The following is a 23,459-nucleotide window of genomic DNA, read 5'->3' as shown; positions in this document are numbered from 1 at the left end:
CACTGCGTTCTAGACAGCAAGAACCATACTCAAACCAACCTAGGGGCAATTTTCGCCCCTCCAAGAAACCCTCCTGAAACTTTCAGAGGCGTGTCCCTAGAGGAACGCCAGACAAACCACAGGATGCATGAAGAGAATGCCTCTTCCGAACTAAGAGGCGGTAGGGGGCCGCCTTCTAAAGTTCAGGAAGATATGGCTCACAACAATGTCCGACATTTGGGTACACAACATAGTATCTGTAGACTAGACTACAATTCAAAACCAACCCCCCCCCCCCAGCTATTTCGTTTTCCATCCATACCAACCCTCCCAGTCAAGAAGCGAGCTTTACTGTGGTTAAAACTGTGGTTCTCAACACCATAATTCCAGTAACGACAGGACAACTGGGGCCAAGGTTTTTATTCAAACCTGTTTCAAAAAAAGAGTTCACTGTGTCCAGTACTAGAATTAAAACTTCTAAAATTCCTACACATCCCGTCATTCAAAATGGAATCACTACGGTCGGTGATGGCAAACGTAGAACAAGGGGACTTTTTTACGGCCCGAAATTTAAAGGACACTTATTTACATGCCCGAATACATTTAGACTTTCAACAATTTCTGCGCTTTGCCTTACAAGACCACTTTTAATTTCGAGCATTATCCTTTGGTCTCGCAACAGCGCACAGGGTTTTCACAAAAATCTTGGCAACGCTAGTGGCACACATGAGACAACTAGAAATCTGCGTGCTGCCATATCTAGACAATCTACTATTTCGTGCACCATCATATACAGTCTGAATGCAGGTTCTAGAATCTCATGGTTGGAACGTCCATGACTCAAAGAACACTGATTCCAACACAGTATCATCTTTTTGGGAGTCCGGTTCGACTCCGTTCTTACCCCTCAAAGGCAATCCAAACTCCACACAGCAGCGAGACAAGCAATTGCCCAACAGTCACTATCAGCCAGAAATTTTAAGCGGCTTCCAGGACTCATGACATCCGCCATAGAAGTCGTCCCATTCGCACAGTCACATGAGGCGCTCCAGCTGGACTTCCTCCAAAAATGGCACAGAGATTATGACAAGTTAGACTCCCCCATATTTCTCTCAAAAGCCACAAAATCCTCACTTCAGTGGTGGCTTCAGAAAGACAACGTAATGAGAGGAAAACTTCGATCCATCACAAACTGGTCAGTCATTACCACAGATGCCAGCCTTACAGCCTGGGGAGGGGTATTTGATCACAGGTCGGTACAAGGATGATGGTCACAAAAGGAAGCCTCTCTACACATTAACGTACTAAGGACAATCTTTCTATCCCTAGAACACTGGTCGGAACTGTTGAAAGGGCAGCCAATAAAAGTCAGATCAGACAACACCACTGCAGTGGCATATATAAACCATCATGGAAGTACCCACAGCAAAGGCAGCGTGGCAAGCAGTGTATTGCATCCTACTGTGGGCGGAAAGAAAGTCATGCCGACCAGTGGCCGTTTACATGCCAGGCCAATTGATTTGGGAAGCAAACTTCCTAAGCCGCACTGCCCTCCACCCGGGAGAGGTATTCCTTCAACTTACAACCAGATGGGGTACCCCCCAGATAGATCTGCTGGCCAGAAAGTTCAATCACCAGATAACACACTTTTGTTCCAGGTACCACGATACGACAGCATGTTCAATAGATGCAATGACAACACAGTGGTATTTTCAGCTGGTATACATTTTTCCACCTATACCAATTATACACCAATCCTCCAGCTTTTGTCTGTTCCAGACGACCGCTATAGTGATAACGCCATTCAGGCCCAGGAGAGCATGGTTCTTAGATCTGAGGAAACTCTCGATTGGCCCGCCTTGGCCTCTCCCACACAGACCAGATCTAATTCTACAGGGATCCTGCTGGCACCCAACATTGGAGAGATTATCCCTGACGGCATGGCTATTGAAAGCTCCATATGGAGGAACAAGGGACTTTCAGAAAGAGTAACCAATACCATGTTAAAAGCCGCAAACCGACAACGAGCTCCACATACCATCGCATATGGGCTAATTACATTTCATGGTGCAGATTGAAAGACGCAGACTACCAGGGGTGTTCAGTACCTCTTAACTTGGAAGTCCTTCAAGAGGGCATGGGAGTCAATTGGCTTAAAGGTTATGTATCTGCTCTATCTGTATTATAGCGTCACTTCCAAACATTAGGACCTTTCTCCAAGCGGTCAGTCACATCAAGCCTCCATACAAACATCCCCTTCCACCCTAGAACTTGAATCTCATGTTGCAAGCTTTACAAGGACGCACATTCGAAACTTTTGCCTCTACGGATATAAATTTCCTTACTTGGAAGCCTTTTTAGTAGCTATATCGTCAGCCAGACGAGTATCCGAGATCAGTGCTTTAATCTGCAAGCCTCCATTTTGTGTTTTCCAAGAGGATAATGTAGTTCTTTAAACGTTACCCACATTTCTACCCAAGGTGTCATCAGACTTCCAAATCAAGCAAGAAATTCATTCTGCCCTAAACCATCCACTAAAATAAACTACACAATCTTGATGTTGTAAGAGCACTCAAGTTCTACCTACACAGAACGAGACGCTTGAAAAACAGACTCTCTTTGGTCCTCTCTCTATGGTCCTATTAGATAGCAGATGGATCAGAAGCCTCATAATCATCTACCGACACAAAGGCTTACCAACACTGCTAAAGGTGGCGGCTCACTCCACAAGAGGTCTGATTGCCTCATGGCTGCTCTATAATGAGGCTTCCATGGAACAAATCTGTAAGGCGGCTTACTTGGTTATCCTTACACACATTTACAATGTTCTATAAATTCAATGTTTTTGCATCTGCAGATGACCGTTTTGGAAGAAAAGTTCTTCAAGTTGTTATTTAAGTAATTAAGGGTCTTTTGCCCATGTTGGTGCTTTTCAGTTTATGTAATTCAGTCCTTCTCGAATTTGAGATAAGCTAACCTACTTCTTCCCACCCTTTCTTCTGGCTTTGGGACTAACCCATTAGTGCCCTGTGCTGCCTTGGGACGACCGTAAATAGAGTATTTGTGTTCATACTCAACGTTAAATCCCTTTTGCAGAGTCCTGTGCAGGCAGCACAGGGAGTTTCCCACCCTTTTTCTTTACTGTACTATCCTACTCATAGTAGTCTGAACTGAGGTAGGCGGGGTTAATACATGGAAGAGGAGGGATAAAAGTTATAAATCCATCATACCCCCTAGAGGGAACGCTGGTATTAACCCATTAGTGCTCTGTGCTGCCTGTACGGGAATCCGAGAAACGGCTTTATCAGTGAGTATGAAAACCAATCCTTGAATTTGACTGCAAAAAAATAGTTAGTGTTAAGCAATAATAGTAATAAACAAATTTAACAGCAAGCATTAGCTTTTTGGATGCTGGAGTCAGTGACTCGAGAACTAAATAGGGGTTTCAATTACATTTTGGAAATAGGCAGAATAAACAGGTGAATTACATCCATGATAAGGAAGACTAGATGAAACGATAAGGACAGGGCAATCATCCTGAATGTAATTTCATTGTGAACGTTAACACCCTTTGCAACTGCAAGGGACCTTGAGTGTTTTTCACTAATTAGTGGTTTTGTTTTTAGGAAACCCTCATTTGTGCAAAAATATGTTGGGTCAGATGAAGAGGCTGTACAAGATGAACCTGTCAATATGGACGGATCTAATGAAAATTCAGATAATGAAGTTGATATGGAAAGCTTACCCATAGGTACTGTTAGCTGCTTTTTATTTTTTGTTTGCATTCACTTTTTAAGCTTTCTTTGTTGCATTTTAAAAAATGGAATTTGACATACGGTTCGTTTGGTTATTATTTACCTCAATTTACAATAATTTTGTTTTTAAGTGCTGAGCTGAAGATTTCTGTTATATCAACAGAGAATCTTCATGAACACTTCCATCAGTTTGTCTTGTATGGTTTATTTTGTTTATGATGACATTTCTTGCCATTATAGCATCTGCTACTAAGCAGAGCAGGAGTACTGTGTGTATGCTTGACATTATTGGTTTCTACTGTTGTAAAATGCCCACAATTAATGCTTCCCATTCAGCTGTGAAAACGGAAATTTCTCTCACCCTGTGCTGTAAGGTCCATGATTCTCACTGAACACAATGGGGCATTTAATCTTAGCACTCTTGACATTGCTGATGTGCAGAATGAAAAGAAAACCCAGCTGCTTTACCTGCAGCTTGAGGGGTTTGAGGGACCTGAATTCTAGGGGTGTTTGTAATCAACAAAACATGAACAGTAGCTCACTTCAGACATTTATTTGTGCAGAGTCACCACAACAATTAATTACAATATTGTGAAAACATAAGCTCATATCATACCACAAGGCAGGGTCTGCCCACCTCATGTCAGCCATTCCCTCCTGATGCTTCATCAGGACATCCTGATGAGTTGCATGCTAATTTTTTTTTCCTCAGGATTTTAATAATTTTGTGAAAGATTCAGTATTTTGGCCAAGGGGATTTTCTGCCTACCACAAATTCTGGCCCTGTGTGCACATAAGATGGAGGTAAAGGTTGTATGCAAACTGCAGTCCATTGTGTTGGAGATGTGCAATAATGCTCAGCAAAACTTGGCTGGCTGTAGTGGCTCTCCTTACAAATTAAGCACAAATAAGTGCTTCTAATGTTGTTGGCACATTTCACTTCTCTGAGGGAACCACAGCAGTAAAACATCCTTGTTGTCAGCAGATGTTTGTACTGTCATGTAGCAGATCACTAGTGGGCGTACTGTAGTACTGCTTGACAGACTGTGGTAGCTTATACTGAAAGCTGTTCGTTTCTTCCAGGTACAGTGGTTGTACAACCAGAACCTGTCTTAAATGAAGACAAAGATGATTTCAAAGGACCAGAGTTTCGGAGCAGAAACAAACCTAAACCAGATTTAAATGTACCTAAGAAACGCACAGGTATATTTTTTTTTAAAGTTTAAGTATAGTGAGATTTTACACCAGGAAATGTCTTTCAGTCACTGACAGTTTATTTCCACCTAGTACAAACTTCAGAGAAATTCTGTTCTGATTTTAAATATACGGGTTCGTTTTCTGGTTGGTGTTTTCCAGGAAGTTTATTGCTATGTATAATCTAAGACTTTTAAACACTAGACCAGATGGGGTTCTCTTCAGACAACATATAAGAGTTAAAGGGGAAGGAAACCTAGTTGGCGCAAAAACCCTCCCCCCTCCCGTGTGTTGCCCACCCTCCCTCCTCCCCCCTGGCCTACCTACACCGCTGGGCAAATGCCCCTAACTTGTTACTTACCCTTCTGCGCAGGTCCAGTCCAGAGAGTTCACAGACGACATCTTCTTCAAAGCGATCTTCTTCCTGCTTTGACCGGCGCATGCGCAGTAGGAGCATTTCGCCGGTACGATCTACTGCGCATGCACCAAAAATACATTGTGACTTTTGGCGCATGCGCAGTAGATCCGTACCGGCGAAATGCTCCTACTGCGCATGCGCCAAAACGCCGCTCAAAGCAGGAAGAAGATCGAGTGGAAGAAGATGTCGTCTGTGAACTACCTGGACTGGACCTGCGCAGAAGGGTAAGTAACAAGTTAGGGGCATTTGCCCAGCGGGACGGGTAGGCCAGGGGGGTACAACACACGGGAGGGGGGAGGGTTTTTGCGCCAACTAGGTTTCCCTCCCCTTTTAAGAATAATAACATAGCAGATGGTACAGCATATCTATAAAATAGTATCTTTAGTCAAATTATTAAATTTTATTTTATGCCTTTTTCAGTTTTGATGAGTTTCTGGTTCACCTGCAACAGATTCCATTACTAGATTGTGAATCAGTTTTTCACTTTTTTATCATAACATATTTATCTAAATGTTTTATTATGTAGAGGATGGACTTCATGGTATTGTTAACTGCACAGCCTGTGGCCAACAAGTAAATCATTTTCAGAAAGATTCAATTTATCGGCATCCTGCTTTAAAAGTGCTGATATGTAAGGTACGATTCTTTTTTTTATTTATTTTTTTTCCTTTCCTTTTATGAACCGTATGAATTTGTTGGAGCTTAAACTTAGGCAGACTGCTAGCATTCAGGAAAATGTATGAATATAAAAGCAGAGAAGATGCATTCCATCTTATAATATACTGTTGCCCGATTGCACTGTTCTGTTCACTTTGTCAGCTTCTTAGGATAGTCCTGTTTATAGCTCTACCTCACTTAGTATCAAGACGTGAAGTAAACAGTCCACTTGTGTAATAGAATAACAGAGCTGGAAAAATCTATTAACTTGATAACAACTGGCAGATACACACACCAGCATTATTTCTTCTGGATCTGTCTTCTTGATTAATCAGTTTCCAGACAGACTGCAGCAGGTTGTTCTCTACCTTGTAAGCTTTCCTACCTACTTATGCAAAAAGTGGAAAGAAATGGGTGTACACATCTGAATGTTATACCAATGTTATGGCCATTTATTATGCCCTTTTTTCTCTGTAATCACCAGACTATATCACAAACTGAATCATTAACACACTTCTAGAATGAGGCTCACTGCTTAGACCGTGTATTTGATATTGCTGCACTTGAACTTTTTACACTTTATTCTTTACTTGCAATGAGTAGCAAAGTTCTATAGTTGATGTCTTCTACAATTCCAAGTTCTTTAGTGCTCTTCACACTGTGTCATTGCTCACAAACTGTTACTGTATCATTGTAACACAACACCTTTCCCGTGCTGTGCTATAATTCAGACACAAAGCGTTGGTTTTCAGTGAAATTTACAGATTTAAACAATCAGACTGAATGCTAAATAATGTATTTGCGCATGAGTGGATTTTAGCCACAAGTGCACGTTTACAAATTTAAATATACCTACACATTTGTGCTCAAATGGGCAAACACAGAAAATACTTGTGCATTCTTATGTGTAGAAAAATGAGCATCAAACATTTTTGTAGGGGGCGTGGCCTGAATGCGTACTGAGTAGGACGTATCTGTAAGAGCTCCGCAATACCTGATATTAACCAGAGCTTGTACATCCCAGTCGATATTCACATTTGCCAGGACAAACAGCGCTCGGTCCGTTGCTGCCACATACGCGCAGTTTCACATGGGGAAACACGGTGCCAGTCGGCCACGAGGTAGGCCTACAGACGCAACGCCTGGTACTGCACAAAATGGCAACGAAACTCCAAGGCCCGATCGAGAGGCCTCACCGGAGACGGATGATGGGCATTCAGTTAGTGCTATAACACAGCAAAGATTAAGCCGATTTGCCAGGGTCTCGGTGACGCAAGCAGCTGGCGATCCCCATGCATTAGACTTGCCAGAGCCAACCGATATGGCTGCTGTACCAACCGAGGCAGACCCTACCCTACATGAAATTCTGCAGTTATTGGGTCAGAATCACAACACTGTACTCAATAAACTGGACGAGTTAAAGATAGATTTTAACCTGGTAAAGCAGGACGTACAGAACATTAGAGACTGCACTGCAGAGGTGGAGAAGAGGATATCAGACCTAGATGACTTTGTGCACCCTCTCCCTGCCAGACTTGAGGACACAAACCGCAGATTGGCGGCTTTGGAGGCACGGGCGGAGGGAGAAAATCGCCTAAGAAGGAACAACATACGCCTAATTGGCCTGCCAGCAAGAGCAGAAGGAAAGCAAGTGAAGATATTTCTGGAGCATTGGCTGCGTAAAATATTCCACCCAAATACGTTCTCAGCTAACTTTGTTATAGAACAGTAAGCCGCCTCTGCCAGGTGCACCACCCCGGCCTATTATTGCCCGTCTGCTGAACTATTGTGATAGGGAAAGCATTCTCCAGGAAGCACAAAAAATTGGAAACTTCATGTTTGAGAACCAACAAATATCCTTCTGTCCGGATTTCTCGGTGGAGGTCCTCAAACAGAGAACAAAGTTCACCTCGATTAAGGAAACCCTGCGCAGATGGCAAATACCCTATTCCATGATATTCCCGGCGTGCCTCAGTCACCGCGAACGATCGCACTTCTTTACTACCCCTGAAGAACCCCACACTTGGATGGAGTCACTGCCGATGGATAGAGCACGACCGTTACCTCAACCACCTCGCTCTCCAAGGCAAAGACCACCACCGGACTGAGCCACGCAAGTAAGTAAGGGGTTGTCTGACTCAGTTTGTCAGTGATAAGTGGAGCCCTACTTTGTACAAGCTTTGACTCTCAAGTCGCAAGAAACAGGTTTATCTCCGAGAACTGAATTGAGAGACCTCTGATTCCGCCCCTCTTGATTTTCCGGGCAATTAAAGCTCATTGGTTTGGGAGAATGACTCGCCCAGGATGGGGTAGGGCGGGAAGTCTGTTTGGGTTAGTTATGTTGCTGTCATTAATCCCTATCATGATTTGGAACTATTTCTGCCATAATGGAAGTACGCTATTGCTCACTACATCACTCACTTAGAGGACACAATATATGGCTAGAACTGATCAGATTCTATTTTATCCCATTTTAAACCAGCTGGAGCCACTGTTTACAGTACCACTCTACATGGGGGTCTCTCAGCTTTTGCACTTGCTCCCACCAATGCCATGGCTAAGATCAACGTAATCTCCTGGAAAGTCCGAGGGCTGGGCAGCTCAATTAAAAGCGAGTTGGTGTTTCAGGTGCTTAAGACTGCCAAACCACACTTTTCCCACAATTTTCTTACTGGAAACACACCTGGACGGCTCCAATTTGCTTTCACTGAAAAGATGATGGATAGCTTTGACATATCGCTCCACATATTCTAGCTATGCAAGAGGAGTGTCTATATTGGTATCAAAGTCTTGTATTTTTACCCTGCATAGGTTAATAACTGTCAGGGAATGTAGATATTTTATGCATTGTTCTTTATTCTACAAACCATACTTAGTAATTATTGATGTACCTCCACCATTCAAGGAGGAATTGTTGTCTCGCATTATGGGAAAGGTGGGTACCTTTCCACTCCTGCCATTATTAATCATGGGCGATTTTAATACAGTGATGTCAGAGGCACAAGATAGGTTACGTCCCCAAGGTAATAGGGCCACCCCCTTAACTGCATGGGCCTCCTCTTTTCAGTTAAATGACCTATGGAGACACCCGGGTGAAAAATCCTTTACGTGCTTTTCGGCAGCCCACAATACTATGTCAAGGATTGATCTTGCACTAGTCTCACCTGAGAGCGGCAACAATACTGCCTAGAGACATTTCGGACCATTCCCCAGTATTAATATCCCTCTCAATAAACGATAATTCATCGGACTATAATTGGTGGCTTAGCAGTTTCTGGGTTAAATTCGACTCCATAGCAGAACCAGAATAGAGATGCAACTAGACTCTCACATCAAAATTAATACTGGCTCTGCCCCTCTGCTGATAGTATGGGATACTCTTAAGGCTTATTCCAGAGGGCTGTATATTTCTCACATTAAGAGCTTTAAGAAGCAAGCCCAAAGCAAAATCTCTAGTCTTGAATGCAAAGTGCTGGAAACTGAGTCAGATTTTGTTAAGTCTCATACAGATACTGCCAAACAGGAATGGCTAAATGCTCAGGCTGCACTTCAACTAGCACAAACAAAACTTGTAAATAGACAAATACTATATCAGAAAGAAAACATATTTGCCCATGGTGATAAAAAGGGAAAGTTACTTGCACTACTATCCAGGGATATCTCCCCCTCAGCCTCCATAGCGATTATTTGGGACGCTGGGAACAGTCGGTCTCACATCCCCTAGATATTAATGATTTTTTCACCCAGTACTATTCTGAACTGTACCAGTCCTCAATTACTTGTTCATCAATGGTATGCAAAACATGTCAAGTACGTTGCTCCCTTATTGACTAAGATATATAATGGGGTACTGGAGGGGGACACTCTGCCAGAGTCCATGAGAGAAAGGAAAAGCCTGGTAAGGACCCTACCAACTGCTCCTCATATAGGCCTCCCTTATAAATGTAGATGTAAAAATCTAGACTAAATCTATGCATTCACACTCGTGTCCCCTGATAAAACTGGATTCATCTCAGGCCACTCCACAGCTATTTTAACCTGAGAAGACTTTTTACTAATATCTCCATACTCATGAGATGCGATTACCCTGGACAATGAAAAGGCCTTTGATTCTGTGGAGTGGAATTTTTTGAGGGCAGTAATGGATGTGATGGGTCTAGGGGCAAACTTTAAGAAATGGGTCAACGCATTATATGACCGCCCCATGGCTAGGGTTCGAACCAATCACAACACCTCCAAACCCTTCATGCTCTCTCCTGGTACTCGTCAGGGTTGCCCCGTCTCGCCCTTGTTGTTTGCTTTGGCCATGGAGCCTCTGGCGATATTAATCAAGGAGAACCCCGGGATTGCCGGCCTAAGTTTAAATGGGAACACAGAAAAAGTTGCAATGTATGCGGACGATACACTATTGTTCTTAGAAAATCCATATGAAGCATTCGGGACTGCCCTAGAACTAATTAACAGACATACTCTTTACTCTGTATTGAAAATAAACTGGAGTAAATCAGCAATGTTTCTTATAGATGACTTTAGCATAGATCAACAGAAACTTCCATTCCCAATACAGCAGGTAACCTTGTTTTGGAGTATTGGTACACAAAGACTTAGGAAAATTTCAGGAGCTAAATTTAAACCCTCTCGTCCGTACTCTTGAATTAAAAGTTTCTAAAATATGCTGTCATTTTATAACATATGCTGTAGGAGGTTAAATTTGTCTACCTGGATGTAATCTGTACTTTAAAGTGCCTTTTGTGTTTGGGATTGTTTGTTTTTCTTTTTTATTTCTAAAAAAAAAATTCAATAAAAAATATTTGTTAAAAAATGTTTTTTTCTAATAATGCAGAGAACTGAGCAGTAGCTCATAATATTGATCATATTACTTTGTACTGATAAAAATTACTAGACATGGAAACATTCAAGTAGAATCTTACTTGAGGAATGTGCTTTAGCTGTAATTTTTCCAAATGTGCCTAAGCATGGCATTGTGTTCTGGGCCTTGACATTTTGACAACTTTTATTTGGATGGTGATTTCCATTTAAAAAATGCATTTATTTATTTATTTTTTTGAAACCACACTTCTATGCATAACTTGTATCATGATCCATTTCCAGTGCGTATGTAATAGATATATAAAAATATATAGATATATCGAATGTGCGTGCAACAACATAACAAATAAGCAATTAGCATGAAGGTCAATTTTAAATCAGATCTAATTAAAATTAAATTGCAGTAATCCATAACAACACTAGATGGCAGTAGGAGATAATACAAGCAAAAAGTAATATAAACACATCATAAAAATATTGATGCAAATGTTATGTCCACTTAAAAGACTTTTCAGAATGCCCTATTATGTGCGCAGACATTTACTCTAGGTAGTACTACCAAGTGTGTCTTGGTTATTGTTATAGCTAGTGGTTTTAGCTGTCCATATGTGCTCCATATACAGGTGTTGTCCACACCAGTTTGTCGCTGTTTAAATGATACACTTCACATAGAGAAACCCTTTTGTGTTCAGATGTAGTGCTAAATCTGCCATTGTCTTGTATGTAACCTCAGGTAGAATTCAATATATAATACAGTCTGCCCTGTTATATGAAAATTGTGAAAAAAAAATTATGAAAAAGGTGTTTCTTTTTAAATGTATAAGATGTACGACCCCTGTTTGTTATAAATTAAGCACTTTGTATCTTGCTGTTGCTATATACAGTAAATGATGACAATGAGGCATCCATCATTTTATATACAGAGTCATTGTCCATACAATGGATTCCAAATAATTCTGTTTCCAATAGAAAGTCTTTACACACAAGGGATTGCTTCCTATTCGCTATTGACAAGTTGCTGCTTTGTCGTTATTTACCGGTACATAGTTCCATTAGGTTGAAAAATTAGGCCAAAGTTCAACCCTTCCAAATGAAACCCGGTATCTATACATATACACACTGACCCCTCCATACCCTCACATAAATGATATATACTCATATCTATACGAACTATAGAATTTAGTATCAAAATAGCCTTCTATATTATGCTTGTCCAATAAATCATCCAAGCCCTCTTAAAGGGATACTGTCATGGGAAAAAATTTTTTTTTCAAAATGAATCAGTTAATAGTGCTGTTCCTGCAGAATTCTGCACTGAAATCCATTTCTCAAAAGAGCAAACAGAATTTTTTATATTTAATTTTAAAATCTGACATGGGGCTAGACATTTTGTCAATTTCCCAGCTGCCCCATGTCATGTGACGTGTGCCTGCACTTTAGGAGAGAAATGCTTTCTGGCAGGCTGCTGTTTTTCCTTCTCAATGTAACTGAATGTGTCTCAGTGGGACCTGGATTTTACTATTGAGTGTTGTTCTTAGATCTACCAGGCAGCTGTTATATTGTGTTAGGGAGCTGTTATCTGGTTACCTTCCCATTGTTCTTTTGTTTGGCTGCTGGGGGGGAAAAGGGAGGAGGTGATATCACTCCAACTTGCAGTACAGCAGTAAAGAGTGATTGAAGTTTATCAGAGCACAAGTCACATGACCAGGGGCAGCTGGGAAATTGACAAAATGTCTAGCCCCATGTCAGATTTCAAAACTGAATATAAAAAAATCTGTTTGCTCTTTTGAGAAATGGATTTCAGTGCAGAATTCTGCTGGAGCAGCACTATTAACTGATTCATTTTGAAAAAAAAGTTTTTTCCCATGACAGTATCCCTTTAAAGAAATTAACAGAATCAACCCTTACACCATCATCTGACATCACTGTAGGTAACCACCTACACTGCTTCAAATGAAAGTTCTTTTCCTCTAGTCTGAAGGGGTGGCCTCTGGTACAGTGATCCCTTTTTTTTGGGCAAAAAGATCCCCTGCTATTTGTCTATAATGTATTCTAATGTACTTAATCTCTTAAAGGGCTTGTTCACCTCTGAATTAACTGTTGGTTTGATGTAGAGAGTGATATTCTGAGACAATTTACAATTGGATTACATTTTTTATTGATGGCCTGACTTGATAGATGTATAATAAAAAGCATCAATGACAATACATTTTTAGCCTTACAGGGCAAATAATTAAAAAACTAAGAAAAAAATAATGAAGAGCAATTGGAAAAATTGATTAGAATTAGCCATTCTATAACATACTAAAAGTTAACCCCCCTTTAATGCCATTACTTAGACTGGTCATTATACAATACAATTGTTCATGTCCTTTGTAGCTCTTCCTTGACTGTTTCGCAAGTTTCAGTATGAGAGATCATTTCATGGATATTCAAGTAGGCATTTCCTCTTATCAATGTACTGTATATACACGTATGTGCTCTAGATTTAATCACAGTACAAAGCCACTAATTTGTAGAGAATACAGTTACACAATTACATCGCTTAAACTTAAAATAAGTGAGTTAGAACACTTTGGAAGAGGGATTAAAATACTATATTGCTATCAGTTAACCCCAAGGTTATTAAAAACTTAAACTTTATATAAGTGAGATGAAAGGAATGTCAGCTATTGTCAGATGACATATATTGTTTCCCTTTCAGGCATGCTATAAATATTACATGAGTGATGACATAAACCGAGATGCAGATGGAATGGATGAACAGTGCAGGTAAGTGTATTGGGAGAGAACTGCCTTTTGTCTTCATCTGATGGGATTTTCTAAATTTCCTTGGCCAAATATTGTATCAGTTGGGCAGACCCTCATAATTTGGTTCATAAACTGCCAGCTTGGTTTGGAGGGGCAAAGTGAGCAGGTTATATTGGTTAGTGTATGAATAGTTCAAAGTAGGGATGCACCGAATCCACTATTTTGGATTCGGCCGAACCCCCAAATCCTTTGCGAGAGATTTGGCCGAATACCGATCCAAATCCTAGTTTGCATATGCAAATTTGGATTTGGTTCGGCCGGGTTTGAGGATTCGGCCGAATCCTGCTGAAAAAAGGCCGAATCCTGGATTCGGTGCATCCCTAGTTCAAAGACAATTGAATACCTTCAGGTCACAAACTACTTTTTCGTTTTAACATTTATCCCAAAATAAAAAAATGTTTTGAACATTCAAAATGTTACATATCCAAATTAGGTTAAGGTTTTAACACAAAAAGTCCTAGTTGGTTATGCAAGTCATTCACTATATGGGAAAGATGCTAAGTAACTTGTGGCTTGGGAACACATCTTGCTTTTGATTGGTGTGTTGTTTCTCATGTATTTCAATGTTAAGCATTGACGTGGCCTATTGAGATTTTTATCGCCTAACTGATTAACCAAATGCAGGAGCCATGTTTTTTTTTGTATTGTGTTATGGTTTTTTGTTTAGCCATTGTACTTGCTGCATATTCACCACCTGTCCAAAAGCTATATATCCTTTATTTTGGACATTTTAATTTCTTAATCATACTTAGCCTTGCCAAGTATTTTGTTCTGCCCAAATGGGAAAATATAACTTTTTTTTGTATGGAACAATTATCTGTTTAATCCACTTTAAAGGAAATTTAATTATTGTGCGCACAAATTTTTTTTTTCATATTTTATGAATGTGGCCTCAGTTTGCCTCAGCAGTCTTCATAGAACATCACCTGCTAGTGGCCAAAAATGAATTGTACAGCTGTATTATGGTCTATATAATACAATAACGAGCGATGGTAATTTATATTACAAGTTTTCTATACAAGGTTCATATACTGACCTGTTTAAAGGAACTCTGTTTGCATTCCCCCTAATGAAAAATATTAAATAATTTAACATTTATGTAATTTCCCCTCCATAGATGGTGTGCTGAAGGAGGAAACTTGATTTGCTGTGATTACTGTCATAATGCCTTTTGTAAGAAGTGCATTCAACGAAATTTGGGGAGAAAGGAGCTTTCTGCTATCATGGATGAAGATAGCAAGTGGGAGTGCTACATTTGTCGACCAGAACCTTTACTGGACTCTGTAGCTGCATGTGACAGCGTTTTTGAAAATTTAGAGCAATTGTTACAACAAAATAAGAAAAAAATGAAAGTGGACAATGACAAAAACAAATCAAATGAGCACTCCCACAATGATTCTGATAAAAAGAATACAAGCTGTAATGGACAGGGCAAAAATATAAGTGATGCACATGCCGATATGTTAACATATTCTTATAGAGCCCTTATGGTGCCAAAGCAGATGCTCAAAAAAGCAAAAAAACTTATTGAGACAACAACTAGCCTGAATGCAAGTTTTGTAAAGTTTATGAAAAAAGGAACTGAAAACAATGAAATGAACCCTGTCGAAAAGTTACGACGGTTGAAGGCATTTAAATCTGTCCTGGGTGACCTAAAGAGAGCCCATCAGGCTTTAGAGGAAACGTTAATGGAAGAGATCAGTTCAGTTGAGGAGCAGAAGAAATCTAAGAAAAGCAAAGAGACCACAAGTGAGAACAAGCATGCAAAGGAGAAGAAACACGGTGAAGAAAAGCCCAAGGAACACAAGAAAATAGCTGCACGTGAAAAAGCAAAACCTTCAGATTCTGACAAACCTATGGATTCTGACATGAACGCCTCTTACGATACAGAGCAGGCTGACGAAAATGGCAGAAATTCAGAGCTTACTGAAGATATAAAGAAAAGCGAACCATGTTCTCCTGCCGACATTACCCAGGCTTTGACAACAGATGCAGAGGATACAGATAATGTCATCATGGAGGATGCAGATGAAAATATTGAAAGGGAAAGTGAAAAAGAGGCAGCTGAGAGTGATGATGATGATGATGATGATGATGATGATGATGATGATGATGAAGGTAAGCAAAAATCACAGCTAACGAAGCAGAAGAGTATGCATGACAAACCTAGTGAAGACTCACCTGGAAGCATAAAGAGTGACGACTCCCCTGAGAAAGAATGTGATTCTCCTCTGCCTGATAAAACTAAAGAAAAGAAAATGGCTGATCAGTGCACCAAGGCTCTTAAATCTGGGAAATCACGCACACCACAAAAAAAATCCAAAAATGAAGAGGCATTCGAGCCCAATTCCCCTGAAGCTCTTGACATGGACATTGTTTCAGTGCCAACTTCTGTGCCTGAAGATATATTTGATAGCTTAGATTTATCATTAGAGCAGCAAAATTCTTTGCAAGATTCTGTAACGGAAACTACAGTGACCACACCCGTAAAGTGCAAGGAAGATCAAAAAGAACTAAAGCCACTAGCCAAGAAGCAGTTGGTTGTGCAGCTGACGCCAGTGTCCCTATCCAATTCCCCTGTGAAAGAAGACAACTGTAGTACAGGCAAATCTCCAAAGACTGAAATTTGTAGTGATGCTGAAATGGAAGCTCAGAATCAAAATCGTGCTTCATGTGATGAAGTCCTTGAGAACACGTCTGAGAATGACCTAGAGGAATCTTCACTCAGGAGATCACCTCGTGTCAAAACAACACCAAGGAGGAGACAAACTGATGCAAATTCTGCAACCTCAAATACAGAAGAAGAGAGCAATGACACAGACAAAGAGAAAAAAAGTAAAATGGCAGCATGTTCTAAAGAAAAACGGAATTCTAAAGCAAAGCATAGCCCTGCAGACAGCGGGGAGAGCCCAAAAGCAAAAAGGTCATTAGCCAAGAAGATGAAGACACAAAAGAATAAAAGTACTTCTGATTCAGATGAGGTTCCAGAGGTTCTTAAAAAGGCAGCCCTTATGAGTAACAGTTCCTCAGAGCTTGATAGCAGTAATGAGGCAAACAGTGGTAAAAAAGCTTCTAATCGTGTAGAAAAAGCAGCAAAAGGTGATTGTAAGAGGAAAAGAAGTAAATCGAGTTCTGGTTCTGAGCCAACCAAAAGAACAACTAGAAACTCAACAGCTACCAAAAAGCAACGTTGGGACCATTCAGACTCTTCAAATTCTGAGCTAGAGAGGGAAGTTAAAAAACTTGGTAAAAAAGATGCAGTCAAGAAGGGATCAAAGCAAAAATCCAAGAAAAAGGAAGAAAGCTGCGAGTCTTCTGATGAAAAGAGACAAAGTAGATCACAGAAAGCCAAAATATCCAAAAGAGAGAAAACACCTGCTTCTGATAAGAAGGAATCCTCATCTGACCTTTCTGAAGAGGAGCAAGAGAATAGCCACAATTCAGATGAAGACAGCGATGAACAAAAGATCAAGCCTTTAGTTGAAAATGAAGTTGTATCTGCCACAGGATTTGTTCAATCATCAGGTATAGTTATTTTTTTTATTTTTTTTACTACATCACCCACAAGTGCAAGTTACCCTCATAAAACTGTAAGCAGTGCACTCTGTGCTACTGAAGCTTGACAGATAAATCTTACTAAAAGAGTTTGTTTTGGATATTTCTCCAAATTGGGATGAACACAAAGATCACAGTTGCTTAACTATACCGATACGGAATGCAGAGTTGGCCATCAGAATGCTTCACTTCTGTGACCTGTGAAACATCTGATTTAAGTACACATGCTTGATTGGTGCTAGAGAGCAGAGGTCTGAAAGTCAAGCAGCTAATCCTGGTGGCCACCAGCTCTTTTGCACAGTTCTAACCAGCATTAATATTTCTCTGTTATTCTCCTTTAAGCACAAAGTGTTTGGTTAGCAGAGTTGGTTGTATGTGAAATGTAAACAACATTTTGGTGCTGTTAGAAGGAAACATTCTGCTCACTGCAAATCATATTCTTTTGACTTACCCATAGCAGGATCATTGTCTGAAAAAAACAGGTGTGCAGTGTCTTGCAATAATCTTTTATGCACCAATTTATACACTGCTCTAAGGAAAACAAAATATAGGACATATTTCAGTTTTTTTAGCTGTATTATGGCTGTTTACCCTTTAAAGGTTCTGCTAATTTTTTATATGATATTTAGGTTAGCCTAGATTTGCATATGTGGAACAGCTGCTGTGGTTATCTGTTAAATACGCATTTGGTCTGTGGTTAGAAATAAAGGCAAGTGCTATACAATAACTGACACTGGGCATTGTTGATGCAGGTTTTAGTTGCCCTTTAAACAAGGAACAGGTTTAGTTATTCATCATTTAAAAAAACTTGCTATGCTCTCTACCTGCTTCATGCCAGTTAGCGGTATTGATATTTTAGGTGTAGTTTTAATTAAAGGGGTTGAGATAACTAAGTATGATGTAGAGAGTGATATTCTAAGATAATTTGCAATTTGTTTTCATTTTTTATTATTGAAGGGTTTTGTTATTTAGCTTTTTATTCAGCAGCTCTTCATCTTAAAGTGATACTGACACATTCCTATATAAATAGAAACGTGTCAGTATCCGTGAAAAGAAGCTGCATGCGAAATATAAGCAGCTAAAAGCAGCCCCCAGCCCGGCGAACCTTAGTAACGGTGACCCTCCGACACCATTAAATCATCTTTGGGGGGGGGGGGGCGCGAAAGGGAAGTGGATTGTTGTTGGATGTTTACCATATGCCAGTGGCTTGCCCTAGTCTGTCTTCAAAGCCCTTTTCCAAGATGATCCCTTATAGGTAGAACCCATTTTTAACTTAGCTTTGATATAGGGCTAATTTTAAGAAAGCTGTTCGTTAAAACACTCTAGAAATGGTCATATGGATTCAGTTTGATTAGTGGGGTTGTATCCATTACATGATCAATTAAATATTTTTTCTATGTTTTTAGGCGATGAAGCAGGTACAAAATGTGGGGCAGCTCCTGCGGAGGATGATGATGGTGATGACGATGATGACCCTGAGAATAGGTATGATTCCATCCATATGGACATAAAAAAGATTATAACACACCCTAAGCGTGGGCCCAAAGCAGAGCATCGGAAGAGCAAGCAGGTTGTACAAACCCGGACTTCCTGCCTTGTAAAGACTCGATCCCAGGCTACTCGCAAGTCTGAACGAGTAGCCATCAAACCAAGGCCAAAAAACAGAAAGCCAATGAGAAAATAAATTTGCAAAAGCATTCACACACCTTGCATAGGGTGTGTTATAAAAAGTGCAGCAGAAATGTTTATTCTTTTAACTTGATTGAGATTAAGCTGAAACAAGAGACTTTCCTCAATGTCTACACAATATTTGGGGTTAGGTCTTGATGACATGCCTTTCTTGGTTGTCTTTGTGTTTTAGGGTTTTAAAACAATGTCGGTGTACTGTTCAGCACCTACAGAATCAATGTTGCCCTTATAAATATATCTGTGATAGAGGGTTTTTTTTTTCTCTCTCCCCATATCTGATAGTGTGTGTGTTTACATGCATGATGCACTCACTGCCTCTGGAATCAATATACATATGTGCCTATAAGGTACAGCTCACAAAGTCAAATAGTGGTTTAACCAGACTATTTCTAGGTAATGCGTATACATCACTCCTAAATCACAACAATCTGCAAGTGTAAACCATCAACACATTTGATTTTTTTTTTTTTTTTCCAATTTGGTATAGTAAACATACAGCATGTTTATGGAGACCTATGGACACAGTGATCTTTGTTTTTAATCTTACTGTGCCATGAATCTATATAGCGATACTTTGGGCATATGACCCATACCTACTTTATATTGATGGTTTTACCCAGCTTTTACAGCAGTTAAAAATAAATAGCTACGTTTCTTTAAATGGGAAATAAGTGCCTGAAAATGTTAACTCTTCACAGGCCGTGTAATATTCTATTTAAAGAAAATGTTTGAAGGATGGTAAATCTAAAAAGAATTCACAAGGCACAGCATTTGTTGGTTCTTCTCCAGAGATTTATCTCTCTATATAACTTCTTGACTGCAAAATTCAACATTACCTAAAGTCAGGGATATTAACCATTGCCCTCCAACAGAACTGCAGTCGGAGGATGCTGCTTAGTTTTTATTAGTATCCTTTCAATTTTGTATGCTTGTAGGTATTAAAAAGCCACCTTTATAAGACTTGTTCTTTATGAACATTAAAATAAAAAAGTAGATTTAAGTCTATGTAGTTGTCTGTGAGTATGAAGCAAAGACCTCCTTTTGCTGCTTTAGCTTTCAGTCCCTGGGGTGGGTGAGGGCATATTTATTGTTCAGGTTGACTGGACAGATTTCCAATTTAAATTACGTTATATATAATTATATATTTTGTTACGTTAATCTGTTATTTACAGAAGCAGATAGTTTCTGTAACATAATCTATTTGCTGCTATATCTTAAGAAATTATTCTGTAATATACAACATAAAAAGTTACATTTCTTGAAAGAGTTTATTTAATATTTTTCTACATCTGTTTCTCAGTGGTTCTCTTGTCACTTTGTGAAGATCCAATAAGAAGTATTCTAGTTTTTTTTCCGTTATACACCAGCTTTATTATTTTTTGTTTTTTTAAATGCTGCTACCGCCTTTTAACTGACCTTCATGAAAACACAGCACTTATACATCTCCCTGCAATTCTGAGTATACACAAGAACATACCCTGAGAAAACAAAAGCTTACTTTTAAAATTGTTCTCAAAATTACAGTATTTTAGACCCCAAAAAAAGTTGCTTATAAACTATCACTGAATATTGTTGAAAACAGTGCCCACCTGATGCGAAGCTATCAGTAATAAATGCAGGAATTGTTAGGTTGCAAATCATAGAAAATGATAAATAAGATGCGAGTTGCTCTTTCCATGAAAGTTCTCGGTCTAGTTACTCTGTACATAGTTTACATTGGCTGCATTATTATTTTATTATTATTATTAACATGTATTTATATAGCATCAACATATTTTGCAGCACTGTACATCTTCAGATTTTTCCCATTTAAAGTAAATTCTGCCCAAACCTAGTGTTCTGATACAGAAATGCCTATCTGACTTCTGTTTAAAAATTGGCACATGCAACTTATATTATCATGGTTATCTTGTAAACTTAAATTAAGATGTAAGCTGTTTGTTTGTTTTGAAAAGCCACAATCTCCCTAAATTTATAATTACTAGAATACCTTAGAAAATTTAAGGTCTAAATAAAAAATTAAATGGCTGAAACAGTGAAAATGTGATTGAAGTATAGTTTTGCTCAGCCAATAGCAGAAACATTAGTTTAAAGTATTGATACTGAAACAAACTTGAGAAGGCAGACATATGACTCTTGCTGCCCAGCTGAGGTTGCAAAACTGCACAAACTGCTTTCCTTGCTAGTTTGTTTTTATACAATTTACTTTCAATCGGAAAGAGCAACTTGTATTTTAGATCTGAGGCACAGTCAGGCTGGATGTCTACAACCCTTCAAAGCAGAATAGGTTATTGATGATTATTCCTGGTCTGTTATTGAAACCTGACCTTCTCCAGTGGTCTGGGACTCATGGCAGCTTTTCTTGTTCAACACCGATTATTACACTATACAAAAAGTGCAGGTGTCTTCAAAATATTGTATTCTGGGGGCCTGCATGCATGGCAGGTTCTGTGTAACCATCTTGCAAACTTGAAATGTTACAGGGTCGTAAGTGATGCCGTGCTGTGTTCTTTAGTATTATATTCTGTATTTTATTCCTCTTGATTTCCTGCTTATAATTTTACCTTGCAATGTTAAAGCTGATTGCAGTGTTTTTGTCAAAAGGAAAATGGTGTATAAAATGCATTTTTATTTTATGGATGCAATAAATTTTTTGAAACTTTTCTTGTCCATGCATTTAATTTTTAATACATTCATTAAAACGCTAATGATATTAATGATATATTTCATGCTAAATATGTATTCGGCAGATTAACACTATATTGCCGAGGTATCTGTATTAAACCATTTAACCTAGCTGTAGCTAGGAATGTTTTCTTATTTCGGAAGAAAAAAAAAATCCATTTTGAAATGGGCAGCTTCTGCTTGTAGGATTTATAGCATTGGGTCATTTTATGAGAAAGGGCACTATGAACTTTCCTAAACACTAATGCATTATGTAATCATTACACAGCCTACTAATGTTGTCAAAGAGCTCACACACATTCTGCCATCTTGATTCTTAATAGTAAGCAATCTGGGTATGTTCAGAACACACCACAGATAAATATACTTGTGTGCAAAGAGTTCCATTTGCAATGTTATAGAAGCGATGCTGCAGGTTGTCCAGCAAGGCACCATTATAGTTTTAACGTTTTTTCTACACAAACTGAACATATGCTTTCTTTACATAATTTGTAGTTTTTTTTATGTGAGCCATGTTTTTACTTCAGTAAAAGGTACTCTTCTTAAAACCCTGACAATTCAGCACAGATTGTAAGGTATCACAATTTACAGAAAACACTTTGAATGCATGAGCCAAACTAAGCTCGGGAGTATTTATTTATAATGGGTGTTTACAGATAATTTTCATGTTCAGGGTGTAGAAATATTTGGGTGACAAAGCTCTCCAAGTCAAGGACTAGTAACTAGTTACAGAAGGACATACTTTCGGTTTTAACTTTTTTCTTAATGCTTATGAAATGCAGATTTAGACCCCTTATGTCAAACCTTAATATTTGTTAATGTACTCTCCTAATGGGTGCAGCATGCTAAAAAAAAACATTGGAGAACTTGGCTAAAATTCTTGGACACTGCCATTTCGGCTTGGGTTTGATAACACTAGTTTGATAATTATTTTATCGGTCCCCTGTACTACTATGCGTTTGAGTAGAAGAGTATTCCAAATCTGACATAAAGAAGCCTATGATAGGAGAATGTGGCTGAAAGAAGCCCAACTGCTCTGTTTGCAAACAACTTGGCTGCTTCCCTTTTTACAAGAAGTGCAGCTTTTTAATTAGATAAAAATCTAAAGGTTTTAAATTTGTTTTATGAAAAATTAAAAATAACTGTCCCTTTAGTAATTTCTATTGCGTTACAATATTTTCAGTTTTGTGAAAGTTTTCTTTTGAGTTATATTGTTTGTGGCTCCCTATCTTTTTACACACTTATATTAGTTATTTTAAGTTATATTCACCTAATGAATATCCATGACTTGACCCAAATTTTCATACAAAAGGGAAAGTAAATTTATTTCAAATAAAGCTCATTCTTTATGGAATTGATGTATAATGTCAGAAGATATTTGATTGTCTTACCGGTCCCTCTATGACACTTTCTGTTGCCCCTCAGATCACTGGGTTCTTTCTTTACTAGTTAATTTTAAACTTTATTTTGGCCAATTTGATCATTCATTTTTTATGTCCTGTGCCTTTTCTGTTATAAAATAAACCATTACACATTTACCAAAGTATAGTGTAGAGTCCATCTAATTTGTGAAGTCGAGGCTTGATCTTGGATCTTCCAACACTTAAAACATATATTTTTCCTGAAATATTTTCCTGCAGTGTTCAAGAAGACATTGGGATTTTTGTTACGTCCGACATCCTCACCATACAAATAGATTACCAGATATGTTGCTGATGGCATTTAAAAGTAGAAAACTGCAAATCGAACAATAGTTTTTGTTTTCTTCTGCCATTGTTTTCTTCTGCCATTACTTCAGCTGCCTTTTTTTTTTTTTAAGAGCAAATTGACGAATATAAAGCTTCGGTATCTTCTGTGTGTTTCTTTGTTCGCCTACACAATTTGCT

The 23,459-nt window shown here is 38.9% G+C and overlaps 1 protein-coding gene across 3 annotated transcripts in view; it reads left to right on the top strand.

The window, feature by feature from the left end:
- atrx.L (alpha thalassemia/mental retardation syndrome X-linked L homeolog) overlaps window positions 1-23,459 on the top strand; it is a 118,483-nt gene that overhangs the window by 20,169 nt on the left and 74,855 nt on the right. For all 3 annotated transcript variants that reach the window (XR_001932620.2, XM_018229764.2, XM_041572697.1), the window contains 6 exons: window positions 3,606-3,730; window positions 4,818-4,937; window positions 5,873-5,982; window positions 13,538-13,605; window positions 14,762-17,169; window positions 18,606-18,684. Coding sequence is in view for 2 of the 3 variants with exons in the window: in XM_018229764.2 (XP_018085253.1) it covers window positions 3,606-3,730; window positions 4,818-4,937; window positions 5,873-5,982; window positions 13,538-13,605; window positions 14,762-17,169; window positions 18,606-18,684 (2,910 nt within the window). In the remaining variant the exon portion in view is untranslated. The remainder of the gene's footprint in view (window positions 1-3,605; window positions 3,731-4,817; window positions 4,938-5,872; window positions 5,983-13,537; window positions 13,606-14,761; window positions 17,170-18,605; window positions 18,685-23,459) is intronic.

Source organism: Xenopus laevis, chromosome 8L (genome assembly GCF_017654675.1).
Source record: "Xenopus laevis strain J_2021 chromosome 8L, Xenopus_laevis_v10.1, whole genome shotgun sequence".
In the NCBI taxonomy this organism is placed as follows: domain Eukaryota; kingdom Metazoa; phylum Chordata; class Amphibia; order Anura; family Pipidae; genus Xenopus; species Xenopus laevis.
Note: the sequence above shows the minus strand (reverse complement) of the source record. Positions and strands in the feature narration are given on the sequence as shown.